The sequence below is a fragment of the Narcine bancroftii genome, chromosome 4 (assembly GCF_036971445.1).
Source record: "Narcine bancroftii isolate sNarBan1 chromosome 4, sNarBan1.hap1, whole genome shotgun sequence".
Classification (NCBI taxonomy): domain Eukaryota; kingdom Metazoa; phylum Chordata; class Chondrichthyes; order Torpediniformes; family Narcinidae; genus Narcine; species Narcine bancroftii.
The window spans coordinates 205,166,930-205,182,605 of record NC_091472.1 but is presented as its reverse complement, the minus strand read 5'-3'; the positions used below and the strand labels follow the sequence as shown (position 1 = coordinate 205,182,605).

The window sequence follows — 15,676 nt, the reverse complement described above, 5'->3', positions numbered from 1 at the left end:
TTTCCTTCCTGTGAATGCTGCATGACCTGCTGAGTTTCTCCTTAGCCCACTGTTCTACTTAGGACCGTGAGGCCAGGCACAATTCAAATGCTATCTACGAATTTGCCGATTACTCCACAGTTGTCGGCAGAATTACAAATGACAACGAGGAAGCGTTCAGGAGGGAGATAGATCAGTTCGTTGTGTGGTGTCACAACAACAACCTTGCACTCAATGTTAGCAAAACCAAGAAGATGATTGTGGACTTCAGCAGGAAATGTGGAGAACACGACCCAGTCCTTATTGAGGAATCAGCAGTGTAGAGGATCAAGAACTTCAAATTCCTGGATGGCAACGTCTCTGAGGAGAGAGTCAGAATGTTACCGAAGACTCTCAAAACCTCTACAGCTGCACCATGGAGAGCATTCTGGCTGGTTGCATCACTGTCTGGTATGGAGGGGCCAACGCTCAGGACAAGAAAATAATCTTCAGAGGGTTGTTAACTCGGCCTGTGACATCATGAGCACCAGCCCACTCTTGAGGACATCTACAAGAGATGGTCTCTTAATAAAGTAGCCTATATCCTCAAGGACCTCCACCACCTAGGCCATGCCCTCTTCACTCTGCGACCATTGGGAAAATGGTACAAGAACCTGAAGATGAGCACTCAGCTGCACAAGGACCCCTTCTTCCCCTCTGTAATCAGGAGGATTGGAGAATGACAAATGTGGTCCCCTTGTTTAAAAAAAAAGGTAATAGGAAGAATTTTGGGAATTATAGACCAGTGAGTCTTACGTCAGAGGTGTGCAAATTATTGGATAGGCTTCAGAATAGGATCTTATGAGCATCTGGAGAAGTCCAGCCTACTCAAGGATCGTCAGCATGGCTTTGTGAAGTGAAGGTTGTGTCTTACGAGTCTATTTGAGTTTTTGTGAGGAGGTAACAAAAGATCAATGAGGGTAGGGTGGTAGATATTGTCTGTATGGATTTTAGTCAGGAATTTGACAAGGTCCCCCATGAGAGCCTTGTCAGAAAGTCATGAGGAAATGGTGGCTGTTTGGATGAAAAAAAATTGGCTTGCAGGTAGAAAGCAGAGAGTAGCAGTAGAAGGAAAGTATTCTGCGTGGTGGTCGGTGACTAGTGGATCTGTTCTGGGACCCCCTGCTCTTTGTGATCTTTATAAATGATCTTGATGAAGAAGCAGAAGGATGGGTCAGAAAGTTTGTGGAAAATATAAAGGGTGGAGGAGTTGTGGATGGTGCTGAAGGTCATCATAGGTTATAAAAGGATATAGACAGGATGCAGAGTTGGGCAGAAAAGTGGCTGATGGAGTTCAATACAGATAAGTGTGATGTATTTTGGAAGGTCAAAGTAGAAGGCTGAGTACAAGGTTAATGGTCAATTACTTAGGAGTGTGGATGAGCAGAGGGACCTTTGGGACAATTCCACACATCCCTCAAGATTGCGGCACAGGTTTATAGGATAGTTAAGAAGGCCTATAGGATGCTGGACTTCATTAATAGGGGGATTGAATTCAAGAGCTGAGAGGTCATGTTGCAACTCTACAAATCTTTGGAGAGACAACACTCGGAATATTTCTGGTCATCTCATTAATAGGAAAGACGTGGAGGCTATAGAGAGGGTGCAGAGGAGATTTACCAGGATGTTTCCTGGATTGGAAAGTAAGTCTGATGAGGCAGGTTTAGTAGAACTGGGATTTTTCTCTTTGGAGTGAAGAAGGATGAGAGGAGACTTGATAGAGGTCTACAAGATTATGAGAGGCATAGATAGGATGGACAGCCAGAACCTTTCTCCCAGAGCAGGAATAGCAAACACCAGAGGACATCTGTACAAAGTGAAGGGAGGGAAGTTGAGGGGAGACATCAGGGGTAAGTCTTTTACAGAGAGTGGTGGGTACCTGGAACGCCTTGCCGATGATGGCAGTTTAGGCTGAAACATGAGGGCATTTAAGAGACTTTGAGACAGGCCCTTGGATGAAGGAAAAATAGAGAGTTGTGGGGTAGGGAGGGTTTAGTATTTTTTAAAGGAATATATGGGTCAGCACAACATTGATGGCCGAATGGCCTGAACTGTGCTGTAGTGTTCTATTTCTGAATGAACAATGAACCACAGACACTGCCTTTTTTCCCCAGAACGTACCAGGGATGTAAATTGGGCGGCACGGACTTGTAGGGCCAAATTAGCCAGTTACAGTGCTGTATTCCTAAATTTAAAAAAATATATAAATTTTAAAAATTCTTGCACTATTTTTTATTTATTTTATAATGTTTATACGAATTTTTGCAATGTGATGCTGCAACAAAACAACAAATTTCGTGACATGTTCATGACAAATAAGAGTCTGATTCCAGCACATTTGCATTCTCAGTGTCTTCCGAACTTTGGAATTGAACCCACTATCATAATATTATATTAACCCCCTTTTACAAAGGTCGAGCATTGCCATGAAACCTTTTGTAAGCCGAAATGGCGGAAAGCAAAGTCCCGTTCACGGCTATTTTCCTAAAAGCGAAAACCCATTCACATTTCTTTGGGGGAGCGAACACAGGTAAACGCGAGTATTTGCAAAGCAGGTTATACCTGTACCCGCCTCTGGGTGCGAACCGCGGCCCCTTTAAATCTCTCACCCCTCACCCCCCCCCCCCCCCCCGCCCCCCGAGAGGCATTGATTTGCCGGCGCGATGAACGTGAAGCCAGACGCCCACTGTTCGCCTTTCCTGCATGGCGGCCAGCGGGGGAGGGGGCGGGGCTGGACTCGGCGCCAGGCTCGCGGCGCCCTCCGATTGGTGAAGCCACCCCCCAACTGGCTGAGCCCGCCCCCGATTGGCGGAGCCCCGCGTCCAACTTCCCGCGACCTGTCTCCGCCGATTGGTTGGCGGCACCGAAGCGGCAGCTGATTGGACGCCTGGTGGGACGGTTAAGGAAGGCGGGATGTTTGATTTGGGAGACCGGAGGAGAGTGTGAGGGCGGCAGCGGCGTTTCCCTGATGTCTAGGTGATGGTCGGAGCCCTCCTGTACTCAGGCTGAGGGAAGGGTGATCATTTCGGCGGGAACCTGGGCCCCGGTCGGGCTCACAGCGTCTGGAACACGTCCAACAATCTGATTGCGTTGCTGGGGTTTCCAGGCCGCCCTACCCCACCGTGGGCGGAAGTGGTCAGTCTCCATCAGCCCGGGCGTCACCTGGGGGTTGGGGCAGACTCGGTGGGCTGAATGGTCTTATGAGGGGTGATGTTGCAGCCTGGTCAGGCACCACCTGGAGCATTGTGCTCAGTTCTGGTGGCCGAAAGGATGTGGAAAGGGCGCCAAGGTGATTTACAAGGATGTTGCCTGGTGGAGGGAGCAGGTTGGGTGAACTGACTTGGCCCTTTCTCCTTGGAGGTATTGTTCAGGAGGTATTGATCCTCACGTTCCAACGAAGTGCTTTGAATTCAGTACATCAAAGGGATTTGAATCCTTCCTTGGGCTTGCTGTGTATATGTTGTCATTTGTAGTGAGCAATTGTGGCCCTGTTTTGTAATGCCCTTGTTCAACAGCATTGCCATATCATTTAGTTGTTGTATTTGTGTGAAGTGACTCATTGTCTCTCAAGGTTGGCACATTGCGGGCTCTCTGTTCATCTCCAAAAGTTGCTAATCTTATTCTATGCCTTAGAATTTGTGTGTTATGCCTTCGAGAGTTTTGACTGCAAAGTTTAGGTTTTACTTGGATTAGGATTTAAAACCCTGCCCTAATTTGTACTTTGTTGAGATTTTGTTTTAACTTTCAACTTCTTGATCATGTATAATTGGCTCTCTTCATCTACCCCCTTAAAACCAATTCCTCGGATGAAACTTTGCTCTAAAGGGTCATAGAGTTATTCAGCACAGAAACAGTCCCTTCAGTCCCATCTGAATTAGTTTGTCCCATATCCCTCTCAGCCTGTCCAACCTATCCACGCACCTGTCTAAAATTACTTATTTTTCAATCTCTTTATTCATCGTATTTTCAGTAAACGATAGGCAAGGAGAATAGGATACTTAATCAAGGAGGAGAAAAAAAAATCGCTATATGATATAAAACAATTAATGAATATGTTCTCATCTTCTCAAACTGAAATCTTTAAAAAAAAAATTATATAAAATCCTACTTAATCTAAGGAAAAAAAAAGACTGGGCAGCCTCTCTTGAGAATTTATTAATAAAAAAAATCATCTGGTCTTCACCAACAGAGAAAAATAAAATGTAGTCCAGAAAGGAAAATAATTATGCTAATTCATGTGGAAATAATTTATAAAAGGTCACCAATTCTCTTCAAATTTAACAGAAGTATCAAATGTATGACTCCAAACTTTCTCTAAACTTAAACTTTACATAATTTGAGAGCATCATTGAGTCAAAGTAGATGAATTAGAATCTTTCCATTTAAATAGCTCTTCGATCCAACATTGTAGAAAAGGCTACAACTCGATGTGTGGAAGTGGGAACGTGTCCCACTTCTGGAACTATAATTCCAAAAAGAGCAGTCAATGGGTTAGCTTGCAAACTGATATCCAGTGGAGCTGACGAAGTCTTAAAAGTACCTCTCCAGCATAGGGCATGACCAAAACACAAGTTGGAGAAGCCACTTCTGATTTATCACAAATAGGACTAACGTTAGAAAAAAATATGGTTCTGTAGTGGCTTCTACAGCACAGCTACTAAAGAAATCCAAACACACGCCAGAGTAGTCAACTCAAGACTAGTTTATTGAATCTTTACAAGTGACTTTTATTCCCTGCCTGTCCCAGGCTCCGCAGGACAAGGTGGGTCCTTGTTAAGGGACAGCAGGTTTAAATTGAGACTTGTTAACATCTCGTGCCTTTCAGCAGGGGACCCAGCTGATCAACATGCCGTCCCTCGGCACTCAGTACCACTAGCATGCCAGTCCTTGGGTAAGTCCGTGCATTGCACTGATGGTGGCGGTTCGCATTACCACCATGAGCACCCGCTCGGCCAGCTAAACAGATGCTACAGTTCCATTTGTCTTTCAACATAAGCCTGATGTACCACTTTAAACTGAATCAAAAAATGACAAGCACATATTGAAGAGAAATTAACCAATCCAAAAATCTTCTCCCATGATTTCTTTGGAAGATGTAACTGAAGTTCCTCTTCTTTTTGTCATTATAATTTGATTCCAATATTAATAACTTATTATAAATGTTATCTGTTAAACCTGTATGAAAAGGGTTCAAATTAAAAACATATCAATCATATCTGGTTGGTACAATGTTGGAAAGTTGGACAGTAAAGTATTCAGAAAATTTCTAATTTCCAAGTATTTAAAAAAAAAAAATGTCTTGGGTATATTACATTTATTGGATAATTGTTCAAAAGATGTTAAACTACCATCTATAACCAAATCTGGTAAAATGACTTTTAAATGTCACAATTGTATTGGGTTCTCAGGCTATTTCCTCAGGCTTTGGATTCCAAATACTTATCACCTCTGAGTGGAAGATTATATTCCTAAGGTTTCCTTTAAATTTTTCCTCTCTCACCTTAAACCTGTCCCCTCAAGTTTTCTCTATCCTGTGACTATCCAACTTATCTATGCCATCTTATTCACTGACCAGCAATTGCTGCCAATTAGTAATCGCCAGACCTTTGCGTCAGTGGATGACCACTTCCAACAGCAACAAATATTATGCAGAGATGGTGTGACTTGAAAGGTGGAAGGGTTCTGACTTGAGTAACACTCCAAGTACGAATGGGTTCTCTGAGTGGATGGTGTGTAGAATGCCTTTGACAACACATGTTCATGTTCCAGTTGTTTATGGTACACGATGGAATGGAGTGAACTGGCAACATTCAACCTTTTATGCTGCATGAAATATCCCGTCATTTATCTTTGAATCAAATGGTTACTTAAATCAACTCAAACTTGCCAAATAAGCATTGAATTTGGAGAGTTTATTCGGCCTCTCGAGTCTGTTGTGCCATTCTATCATGAGCTGATCCATCATTCCACTCAGCCCCACTCCCCTGCCTTCTCCCCAGAATTTTTCATACCCTGACTAATCAGATATCCATCAATCACTGCCTTAAATATACCAAACAACCTGGCCTCCACAGCTGCCAGAGGCTGCAAATTCCAGAGGTTCACCACTCTCCAGCTAATGAAATTCCTCTGCCTCTATGGTTTAAATGGGTCCATTTCAATCCTGAAGTTGTGCCTTCTTGTCCTAGACTCCCCTACAGTGGGAAACTTTGCCACTTCTATTCTGTTCAGGCCTTTCAACATTCAAAATGCTTCTGAGGTTCTTCTTCATTCTTCTGATCTCCAAGGAGTAGAGTCCAACAGCCGTCAAACATTCCTCATATGCTAATCCCTTCATTCCAGGAATCATTCTTGTGAATCTTCTCTGAACTCTCTCCAATGCCTGCACATCCTTTCTTAAATAAGGAGCCCAAAACTGTACCTTGTACTCCAAGTGAGGCCTCACCAGTGCCTTATACCGCCTCAATGTAACATCCTTGCTCTTCTATCCTATTCCTCCAAATATGAATGCCAACATTGCATTCACCTTCTTTGCCACTGACTCAACCTGCATCCTTGAATTGCTGGAATAACGTTTCTTGATGTGCTGCTGGTTAACAATGGTAACCATGGATTCCAGAACATGTGGCATTGACTCTGTACTCATCAGCATCTTCCCAACCTGTGTGGGCTAGGAAGATGAGGAAAGTACAGGGTTTGCCAGTAGGAGGACTTGCACAATTGGCTGTTTGTCAGGCAAACATTCTGGCCCATAAGATGACTCCATGTTAAATTTTGAACTTCATCCTGTGAAGCATCTTGGGTTGTTTTCTAAAGTAAAAGTGCTATATAAATGACTATTGCTGGTGTGTTCTTTTTAAAACTCATTTTTCTTCTTGGAAAGGTGTCATCTTCTTCAAATAGCCAGCTATTTGTTTGTGGTTCTGTTTGTTTTGGTGTGATGCTCCGACGCAGGTTTACTGAAGAGAACTCAATGTGGAACAGGGGATCAGTGCCTTGTATTTTGTTCTCTTGGGGTAATTGAGTTCTACAGTATCTCAGGGTGTATTTGCATTATTTTTTTAAACAGTCGGTGCTTTAATCGTGAGAGATTGTTACTGCTTTTGCTGCACAACTTTCCCACAGATGCATACTCTCCTCTTCCCAGAATACTTATTCTTCAGAATTTCCTATCACTTCATAAGCTGAGCACTCTCCAGCCTTCAGTAGAAACACAGAAATGCTGGCAGACCTCAGCAGGTCTCCCAGCATCCATAGGAGGTAAGGATATACTGCGCATTAAAACTCCTGTTATTCGGCACCTCTGGGGATTGGTAGATTCTGGATGTGTGTATTTCCTGGTTGCTTGAGACAATTGCAATGCCTAACTAATACACCTGTATTAAGACAAAAATACTATACTATACCCCCCCTCGCTTTTGGCCGGATCGGGGCCTCCGCCGCCTACCTTCTGCTTGGACTGGGGCCGGGGCCGCCGCCGCCTTCCCTGTGCCCGAACCGGGGCCACCGCCTCCTTCTTTCTGCCTGGACTGGGGCCTCCGCCTGCTTCGGTCTACCGAGGCCGGGGCCACCGCCTCCCCCTCGCTTTTGCCCGGATCGGGGCCTCCGCCTGCTTCGCTCTACCGAGGCTGGGGCCGCCGCCTCCCCCTTGCTTTTGCCCGGATCGGGGCTGCCGCCGCCTACCTTCTGCTCAGACTGGTGCCGGGGCCGCCGCCACCTTCCCTGTGCCCGAACCGGGGCCACCACCTCCTTCTTTCTGCCCGGACCGGGACCACTGCCTGCTTCACTCTGCCGAGGACGGGGCAACCGCCTCCCCCTCGCTTCTGCCCGGACCGGGGCCTCCGCCTGCTCACTCTACCGAGGCCGGGGCCGCCGCCTCCCCCTCGCTTTTTACATTTTACACCCCAGTTACACAGCAGTAAGAAAGGGTGTGACTTGGTCAACCCCGTCAGAATCCAACCGGGTCCCTGACCTACCTCAGAGGTAGTTGGAGAACCCAATTAAACTTACCTTGGCCATGTCCACAGGTGATTTGCGACCAGGTATGGTCCGACCTAGGAGGGGAGGCAGGCCCCTCCAGGCCGGGTAAGAAACCTGCAGAGGAGAAGGCCACTCTGATATAAAACCTACGACCCAAGGACCTCGCTGCCATGTCCCAGCTTGCTTGGCCACGGTACACGAACCATGGGTGTAAAGGGTGGGGCCAGTTCTGCGCACACTGCACTCCACCTAAAAGCTCCTTTGCACAGGCCCGAGGACAGGTCCACGTCCTCCCCCTCAAAAGATGCTCACAAACTCAAGCTAGCATGCTGGAACATCAGAACCATGCTAGACAAGGCTGACGGCCACCGACCTGAACATCGGTCTGCCCTCATCGCACATGAACTCCTCAGACTTGACATCGACATAGCCGCTCTCAGTGAAGTCTGCCTTGCAGATGTAGGCAGCCTCCAAGAAGGCGGCACGGGCTACAATCTCTACTGGTCTGGCAAGCCTATGGATGAACGACGCCTATCTGGTGTAGACTTCATGGTCAAGAATTCCATTGCCTCCAAACTCGAAAACCTACCGACAGGCCACTCGGACCGGATCATGTTCATGCGACTCCCCCTTCAAAACAAGCGTCGCATCACCCTCATCAGTGTCTATGCTCCAACCCTCCAGACGGAACCAGCAGAAAAGGACAAGTTCTACACTGATCTGCGCAACCTCATTCAACGCACCCCTACAGCCGACAAGGTTATCATCCTTGGCGACTTCAACGTTCGCGTAGGCAAAGACTCAGAAACCTGGCCAGGAATCCTGGGCAAGCATGGTGTCGGCAAGTGCAACGACAATGGGCGCCTCCTGTTGAAGTTCTGCGCAGAACAGCAGCTTGTCATTACAAACACCCTCTTTCAGCAGAGGGACAGCCTGAAGACTACCTGGATGCATCCCCGATCCAAATACTGGCACCTCCTGGACTACGTCCTGGTGCGAGAAAGAGACAAACGAGATGTGCTCCACACCAGGGTCATGCCCAGCACAGAATGCCACACTGACCACCGGCTGGTTCGCTGCAAGCTCAAACTTCACTTCAAGCCAAAGTCCAGTAACAGTAAAGCCCCCAGAAAGAGGTTCAATGTTGGAAACTTGCAGTCAGACGAAGTGAGAGGAAACTTCCAGGCAAACCTCAAAGCAAAGCTCGAGGATGCAATCCGCCTCACGGACTCGTCTCCTGAAACCCTCTGGGATCAGCTGAAGACTGCCATACTGCAATCCACTGAAGAGGTACTAGGCTTCTCCTCCAGGAAAAACAAGGACTGGTTCGATGAAAACAACCAGGAAATCCAGGAGCTGCTGGCAAAGAAGCGAGCTGCCCACCAGGCTCATCTTACAAAGCCGTTCTGGCCAGAGAAAAAACAAGCCTTCCGTCGCGCATGCAGCCATCTTCAGCGCAAACTCCGGGAGATCCAAAATGAGTGGTGGACTAGCCTCGCCAAACGAACCCAGCTCAGCGCGGATATTGGCGACTTCAGGGGTTTTTACGAGGCTCTAAAGGCTGTGTACGGCCCCTCACCCCAAGTCCAAAGCCCGCTGCGCAGCTCAGACGGCAAAGTCCTCCTCAGCGACAAGATCCCCATCCTCAACCGATGGTCAGAACACTTCCAATCTCTTTTCAGTGCCAACCGCTCAGTCCAAGAATCCGCCCTGAGCTCCCTCAACAGCCCTTAAGGCTAGAGCTGGATGAGGTCCTCACCCGGGAAGAGACATAAGGCAATTGAACATCTGAAAAGTGGCAAAGCAGCAGGTATGGATGGAATCCCCCCCCCCCCCCCCACCCCCCAGAGGTCTGGAAGGCTGGCGGCAAAACTCTGCATGCCAAACTGCATGAGCTTTTCAAGCTCTGCTGGGACCAAGGAAAGCTGCCTCAGGACCTTCGTGATGGCATCATCATCACCCTGTACAAAAACAAAGGCGAGAAATCAGACTGCTCAAACTACAGGGGAATCACGCTGCTCTCCATTGCAAGCAAAATCTTCGCTAGGATTCTCCTAAATAGAATAATACCTAGTGTCGCCGAAAATGTTCTCCCAGAATCACAGTGTGCTTTCGCGCAAACAGAGGAACTACTGACATGGTCTTTGCCCTCAGACAGCTCCAAGAAAAGTGCAGAGAACAAAACAAAGGACTCTACATCACCTTTGTTGACCTCACCAAAGCCTTCGACACCGTGAGTAGGAAAGGGCCTTGGCAAATACTAGAGCGCCTCGGATGCCCCCCAAAGTTCCTCAACATGGTTATCCAACTGCACGAAAACCAACAAGGTCGGGTCAGATACAGCAATGAGCTCTCTGAACCCTTCTCCATTAACAATGGCGTGAAGCAAGGCTGCGTTCTCGCACCAACCCTCTTTTCAATCTTCTTCAGCATGATGCTGAAACAAGCCATGAAAGACCTCAACAATGAAGACGCTGTTTATATCCGGTACCGCATGGATGGCAGTCTCTTCAATCTGAGGCGCCTGCAAGCTCACACCAAGACACAAGAGCAACTCGTCCGGGAACTACTCTTTGCAGACGATGCCGCTTTAGTTGCCCATTCAGAGCCAGCTCTTCAGCGCTTGACATCCTGTTTTGCGGAAACTGCCAAAATGTTTGGCCTAGAAGTCAGCCTGAAGAAAACTGAGGTCCTCCATCAGCTAGCTCCCCACCATGACTACCAGCCCCTCCACATCTCCATCGGGCACAAAACTCAAAACGGTCAACCAGTTTACCTATCTCGGCTGCACCATTTCATCGGATGCAAGGATCGACAACGAGATAGACAACAGACTCGCCAAGGCAAATAGCGCCTTTGGAAGACTACACAAAAGAGTCTGGAAAAACAACCAACTGAAAAACCTCACAAAGATTAGCGTATACATTGCCGTTGTCATACCCACACTCCTGTTCGGCTCCGAATCATGGGTCCTCTACCGGCACCACCTACGGCTCCTAGAATGCTTCCACCAGCGTTGTCTCCGCTCCATCCTCAACATTCATTGGAGCGACTTCATCTCCAACATCGAAGTACTCGAGATGGCAGAGGCTGATAGCATCGAATGCACTCTGCTGAAGATCAAACTGCGCTGGGAAGGTCGCGTCTCCAGGATGGAGGACCATCGCCTTCCCAAGATCGTGCTATATGGCGAGCTCTCCATTGGCCACCGAGACAGAGGTGCACCAAAGAAGAGGTACAAGGACTGCCTAAAGAAATCTCTTGGTGCCTGCCACATTAACCATCGCCAGTGGGCTGATATCGCCTCAAACCGTGCATGTTGGCGCCTCACAGTTCGGCGGGCAGTAACTTCCTTTGAAGAAGACCGCAGAGCCCACCTCACTGTCAAAAGGCAAAGGAGGAAAAACCCAACCCCAACCAACCAATTTTCCCTTGCAACTGCTGCAACCGTGTCTTCCTGTTCCACATCGGACTTGTCAGCCACAAATGAGCCTGCAGCTGATGTGGACATTACCCCTCCATAAATCTTCGTCAGCGAAGCCAAGCCAAAGAGACTATACTGTACTTGCACTGAGGAAACTTAATTTGCATGAATATATAAACTGTAAAACATTTTAAGTCATATTCTTTGAAAACATTTAACTCACTGCATCTGGGCAGCACAGTTGGCGTAGCGGTTAATGCAACGCTTTTATGCTCCAGCTGTCAGGACAGGGGTTTGAATCCCATGCTGTCTGTAAGGAGTTTGTACATTCTCCCTGTGTCTGTGTGGGGTTTCCCCTAGGGCTCCAGTTTCCTCCCACTTTTTTTAAAATAAGTACAGGGGTGTAAGTTAATGGAGTGTAAATTAGGCAGTACAAACTCGTAGGGCCGAATTGGCCTGTTAGAGTGCTGTATGTCTAATTTTTTTAAATCTGCAGATTCCTTCCCCTCCACCCTAAAGACTAACATTAACATCATAGATAATTCAACCCCCCTCCCCCGTTTACAGATATAGCCTCTGACTGGGGTGACTCTTACTAAGCAGGGATAAGGAAACACTTTTAAGAGAGTCGCCCCAATGGCGAGTGGCATCAATCAACTCTTTGACCTGGGTGATGCCATTGGCGTTTCAAACAACTTTATTCAAACAGCTGCTACGAGCACAGCTCGAAAAAGGCTCTCCCGCCAAATATTTGCTCCCTTCTCTACCAAAGATTTGTGTTATTTCAGAGAACATTTACTTTTACAATTTCAAATTATGAATTTTCGCATATTATTTATTTTAATTTATTTATTTTCCTCGATTTTTATTTTTTGCTGGCTACTTGAGGCTGCCGGTTGCATAAATTCTGGATACCAGGGGTTTTCACTAAATGACTAATGTTTCAGGCCTGAGCCCTTCTTGAAGGTATGAGCAAAGAGCAGGCAGATTTTTCCCTCTATCACAGAAGCTGCAGTCCTTCAGGTTTCACTCTATTGTGCCTACGCTGAAGAACTTCTCTTCCATTCAGGCACCTTGAAGAAGGGCCCAGGTCTGAACCATCGATGAAATATCTTTAAATGTCTCCTATGGACATTGTATGACCTGCGGAGTTCCTCCAGGATTTTTGTGTTTTTACAACTCTCACAGCGTCTACAGACTTTTGTGATTCACTCCATTGTCCAGCCCTTCCTGTTCAAGGATCTCTATTCCATTATATTTCTTGTAAAGTAATCAATAAGTGACTGCACTTTCTGAGAAGACTGCAGCGGGCAAGGCTACTGCCACCATTATATGAATCTTCTGCAGGAGTTCTATTGAGGGCATCCTGGCTGGCTCTATCACCATGTGGTGTTACTGCAGGGAAGTGAATCAGAGGTCAATCCACAGGACTATAAGTGTGGCAGAGAAGATCTCTGGTGTCTCCTCTCTTTTCCCCCACCAACTATTGACGTGCTCTAACAGGATTGTTGTATGATGAGGACATGCAAAATCATTGAGGACCCCTTCCACCCTGCACACAGCATCTTGCAGCTGCTCCCCTTGAGGACGAGATTCAGGAGGATCAGAGCCAGCACCACCAGGCTAAGGAACTGCTTCTTCCCACGGGCAGTGAAAATGCTGAATGACCCAAGGAACTGCTCACACTCACCGTCCAAGACTCTCGTATTCACATATCAATATTTATTTATTTGTATGTATGAAATGCTTGTCCTCCATATGTATGCATGTGTGTTGTTGGTCTACATGTTGTTCACTGAGGACCAGAGAGCGCTGTTTCATCAGGTTAGATGACAATAAGCTTGATGTGAAATCAGATTATCAAATGTCTCTCCTCTAGCATTCACATGTCAAAGATTCACCCAAATGAAGGCAAAGTGCTTCACCACTCAGCTGTTCCCATCTTTTCTCATCCACATTCGAGAGGTCGGGCCACATAAATTTTAGTATTCCCCTTGATTCAAAATATATATAGTCATAATTTATTTCTGGAATTCCTAAACTTCACCTCAGCTCGTTTCATGCCGTGTTGCTTCCCCTCTTTTCTCATCTTCTGTTTTGTTGTCTTCAGAAGCTTTCTTGGAACCCCTCTAAGTATATTCATTCCTGGACTTGGCCCTCTCTGGCCCCTTTAAGAAGGGTTCAGATAATTTTGTCGTCATAGGAAATGATGGAAAATGGTTTTATTGTGAAGCACATGATACAATGTACGTATGCCAATTTGCACTGATTGGGGTCTTCTGATGAGGAAGTCGTGGATTGAGTTGCAAATGAAAACTAGTTAACCAAAACTGCTTGATGGGTAATTTTAAAAAAATCCTTGCAGAACACAATTTAGAGACCTAAAATACATGAAACAATAACTTTTCAGCAAACTTAGAAAATGGGAAAATGCTGGTCTCGATTCCAACTTTCTTTACATTTCCATAATTCGTAATTCAGTAATTTATGGTCAAGTGACTCACCAAAGAAGTTTGCTGAGCAAACCAGTCTTTGAGCACATGTAAAATTAATTTGCAATAAAGTATTTCTTGTTTCACCCTTTCACCTCCACTATCATCCCCACAGACCCGTGATGGAAACTCTGGAAGAATTTGACCAAGAATATCCTCTGAATAAGATGTTCTGTAAGCGCCTGACGAAGGAAGAATTTGAGACCGAGGCACTGACTTGCACAGACGAGGCTCTGCAGGACTTGTTTTGCACAATGGATAAGAACCCATCACTGTGTGAGAAGGTGGTGCGCAGACGCAAACAAGCCGAACTGGAGAAGGCTGGGTTGAAATCTTTTGTTAAGGTACTGTAGAAAGCAGAAGCTGTTTGGAATGCTGTTTCAGTTACTGCAGAAACCACTAAAGGAACTATTCAGATTTATTGTCAGAGTACATACATGACATCACATAAACCCTGATATTCCTTTTTCCTGCGGGTGAGGCAGAATTACCACTAATTGGTAGTGCAAAAAATAAATTGCACATAGCGTGAATATGTAAATAATGAAAAGACTGTAAACAGATAATGTAAACAAATTGCGATACAGGGAGGGCAAAGAAAATCAATAAAGTGCACAAGTAAGAGTCCTTTAACGACTCCCTGATTGAGTTTGTTGTGGAGAAGTCTGATGGTGGAGGGGTAGCAGCTGTTCCTGAACCTGGTGGTGCGAGTCTTGTGGCACTGACATCTCTTTCCTGACAGCAGCAGTGAGAACAGAGAGCTGGGATCCACCTGCCTGCACTTGTTTCTCCTTCCTTTACTGAATTCTGTTACAATGCTAGCGTCCTGGGTTTGAATCCAGCACTGTCCGTAAGGAGTTTGTGCGTTTTCTCTCTCTCTGTGCAGGTTTCCTCTGGGTGCTCCGGTTTCCTCCCTCCGAAAACATATGGGGTTTGTAGGTGACACCTGATCCTACCGACAGGCACTAAGTTGGAAGTCACCTCACGTACTAATCTGGGTCAACCTCCACCAATAGAGCATTGGTCCCTTTAATCATCTTACCCACACCTGGGTCAGCAGACTGGACACTCCAGCCGATTGCACAATAAAGCTCCACCATGTGTGGACCATCTGCCTCTTTTCTCCTCTGATGAACCCAAGCTCCACTCCAGTTTGCAAACTGTGGGCAACGCTGGAGAAGTCGTTGGCTAACAAAGCTGAGGAGCTATAGTGTGGTAGACATAAGCCTAGTTTAGTGTAGCAAAGAACTGTGCCTGTATTGTATCAAGGGGTGGCGGGCATCGCGCTGTATTCCCTGACTGTAAAACTGTTTCACTGCGGTTGCTGTTGAGTCTGATGGGACTGTAAAACTATTTCACTGCGGTTGCTGTTGAGTCTTTTGGGATTACATTGTGGGATTGGTGCGAGAGTGTCTATTATCCCTGTTGTGACTTCGCTACGTTCACTGTTAATTAGCCTGTGTTCAGACTTGCTGCTGTTTGGACCTGTTGAACTTGTTTTCTCTCACACATCATGTAGATCATAATATTTTAGTCCCATTTGCTTTGGTTCATTTTCTTTTTAAAAATATTGCTTCAAATTGTAAATTTCTCTCATCTGTATCATATTTTGCTTTAATCTCCCTTGTTTGCTTTGTACAATCCAATCAAAATTCTTTTCAATTTCTTACTTGACCACTTATTCTATTTTCTCTCAGATGCAATACACGGGAAGTAAAAGGTAACCATCATTTCAGGCTTGAGCCCTTCTTCATTCCTCAGG

General features: G+C 46.1%; 1 protein-coding gene across 5 annotated transcripts in view; it reads left to right on the top strand.

Annotated features, from left to right (window-relative positions):
• Positions 1–2,910: 2,910 nt before the first annotated feature.
• Positions 2,911–15,676, top strand: part of LOC138761501 (uncharacterized) — a 38,464-nt gene continuing 25,698 nt past the window's right edge. For 2 of the 5 annotated variants that reach the window (XR_011356351.1, XM_069933729.1), the window contains exons 1-3: positions 2,911–2,994; positions 4,844–4,909; positions 14,030–14,258. Coding sequence is in view for 4 of the 5 variants with exons in the window: in XM_069933729.1 (XP_069789830.1) it covers positions 4,896–4,909; positions 14,030–14,258 (243 nt within the window). In the remaining variant the exon portion in view is untranslated. The other 3 variants (XM_069933730.1, XM_069933731.1, XM_069933732.1) reach the window with 3 other exon arrangements.